Here is a 2663-nt window from a genome sequence, read left to right on the forward strand (position 1 = left end):
CCAGCACGGAGCCCAGCCCGGGCGCGGCTGCTCCTCCCGGGGGGCTTGCAGCCCACGCAATCTCCTCCGCACCACGGGCAGGGCCTGAGAGCAGCTCTCGCCCCGTCCTCCACCCTGCCGCCCCCTCTGCAGCGCACCGCGCAGGAGGAAGCAAACACCAGCAGCGACGACAGCAGCCCTCAAAGCAGCACCCAGCTCTGCTCCCCTCTGCAGACGGTGCTGCACAGCCAAGAGCCGATCCCAGGGTACCCTGGCCTGTCCCTGTCGGGATGTCCCTGACCCCATCCCTGGCTAGGCAGGGATGGACAGATGCTGCTGTAACAGCAGAAGCTCAAAAGCAGCCAGCAGTGGAGAGGGAGAGGGCTGGATGAGGCTGAGCATGGGCTCTAAGGGACTGCAAGGGCAGAGGCAGGGGAGGAGGGTGATGGACATACCGGGGGGGTCAGGCTGGGGGAGAAAGGGATGTGGGCTGAGAAAAGGAAGAGGGTAGAGAGGGTGGGTCAAGATGTAGGTCCATGGGAGCCAGATGGGGAATTTGCCCCATTGTACTGGCTGGTCACAGGTGTGTGACTCACTCCCCACCTGACTGTCTGCCCCAGATACGGAAATCAAGATGCAAAAGCTGGCACCCCCTGCAGGAGCACCCTACCCAGCCAGCCAGGCTCCCCAGGTTCCCCAGGTATGCTGCAAGAGGGGGTCTGGCCCCCAGCTCCACTCACTGCCCCCAGCCCAGACTTACCTGACTTGACAGAGCAGTGGATGTGTGCCTTGGACTCGTAGTAGACCCAGTCGAAGCCAGCCTCCACGGCCAGGCGAGCCAGCATGCCATACTTGTTGCGGTCCCTGTCTGAGGTTGTGATGTCCACAGCTCGGCCCTCGTAATGCAGCGACTCTTCCGAGTGGTGCCCGTCCTCATCCCAGCCCTCCGTCACTCTCAGCTTCACCCCTGGCCACTGATTCATGACAGAGATGGCCAGCGAGTTCAGGCGGTCCTTGCAGCGCTGTAGGGCAGAGGGACAGAGTCAGTAAAAGCTTTTTGGAGGGAGGAATTAGCTGCCTGCTTGGCAGGCTGCATCCCACCGTGCTTCTGTTAATCCTCCCTGGGCCCTCAGGTCCCTGGGGGCTGGTCCAGCAGAGGAAGATCCGAGAACATGAGGTGCCTTGTCTACCCCATGCTCTCCAAACTCCCTGCAGAGCCTTCCACCTCACTGCTGGGCAGAGGAGAGTGCACCAACAGGGCACCTCCCTCTGTTCCCCCATCCCAGGCTCATTTGAGAGCCTGTTGGGAAACACAGCCTGGGCTGGGCTGAAACACCCTCTCTGCTCAGCTGCCCTGTGCTACCTGTACCCCAGCAGCTCCCATCTCACACGAGGAAGATACAGGAGCTTCAGTCCTGCTGCTACCAGGCTGGGAGGAGGTCCCAGGCACCCTAGGGCTGTCTCCAGGCACAAATGAAAGACCCTGCCTTGTCCTCAACACAGCTCTGCTTGGTATGGCTGCTCAAGTGTGTGTAACAGGGACACAGCACTGGGCAGCCCCATGGCATCAGCCAGTCTCTGCTCCTGTGGGAAATGCTAAGCCTTCCCAAGAGCTCTGTTGTGCTGGAACAGGAAGAATGTGGAGTGAAGCCCCCTTCACCCCTCTGCACCACAGGGGCTGAAAATCCTGGGCTGAGGAACAGCAGCAGGTCTTGAAAGCCCCAGACCGCTTGGCCACAGAGGTCACACATTCAAGTAGGTGCCCGTGGCCATCCTCCCCAGGCAGCAGAGGGATGCCAGCCCCAAATGCCTGTTTCACAGTCCTCCCAGCCTTATCCTGCCCTGCCCCACATCCCCCAGCCACAGCTGAAGGTCAAGGAAAGATCAAAACTCTGTGTGCTTGACTTGCAAAACTACAGCCCCAGCTTCTGGGCCCCTACCCTGCTGCTGAAGGGATGGAGGAGAGATAGAAAAGGTGTAAGAAAAAGAATATGGGAGGTTCTACAGAAAACCAGGTGAATGGACTAGGGCTGTGCAGCCCAGAAAGGAGATTCTGTGAGATCCTGAAGAATCATGGAATTGAGGGAGTTGGAAAGGACCCATAAGATCCAACTCCTGGCCCTGCACAGCACATCTGAAGAATCACACCAAGTGAAACTGTATAAAACTTAAAGCAATTTAAAAGAGACAAGCTGAGACTGGGGTGTTTTTACACTGGCTCCAAAGGCTGAGGTTCACACCTACAGGTACAGCTGGTCCTGAGGCAGCCAGCTGGATCAGGAGTCCCATTGTCACCACCCAGTGCTTGCTGGGCGGGAGAGCTCTGCCTCCAGGGCTCCTCTCACTGCCATTCCCCAGGAAACAAGGAGTCCCATAAAATCAAGGCAGAAGACAGAGTATTCATGGTCAGGCACAAGGCCAGTCCTGGGAAGCATTAAATGAAATGACTGGGCAGCAGCTTAAAACACAGCCACTGCTGGGCACATTTCTGCACGATGCCCAGCTCAGTGCTGGAGCTCCCCACTGTAGCATGTCATGGGCCTTGAGACAGTTACAGCAAGCATGAGCCAGGGCTTTAAAACCTGATGCTGGCTACATCTCCAGGCTCAGAAATGCCCCAACACTGCTTCTGCAGGGGCTGAAAATGTAGGTCCTCACCCTACCCTGTCCCCAAGCACCTGCTC

General features: G+C 58.1%; 1 protein-coding gene across 1 annotated transcript in view; it reads right to left on the reverse strand.

The window, feature by feature from the left end:
• The window catches only part of IHH (Indian hedgehog signaling molecule), a 6251-nt gene extending 3983 nt beyond the window's left edge, over positions 1-2268 (reverse strand). Inside the window, 2 exon segments of the mRNA XM_031058037.1 lie at positions 740-1001; positions 2224-2268. Coding sequence (XP_030913897.1) covers positions 740-1001; positions 2224-2268 — 307 coding nt within the window.
• Between the last annotated feature and the right edge of the window lie 395 nt (positions 2269-2663).

The sequence above is a fragment of the Geospiza fortis genome, unplaced genomic scaffold, assembly GCF_000277835.1.
Source record: "Geospiza fortis unplaced genomic scaffold, GeoFor_1.0 scaffold112, whole genome shotgun sequence".
NCBI lineage: Eukaryota > Metazoa > Chordata > Aves > Passeriformes > Thraupidae > Geospiza > Geospiza fortis.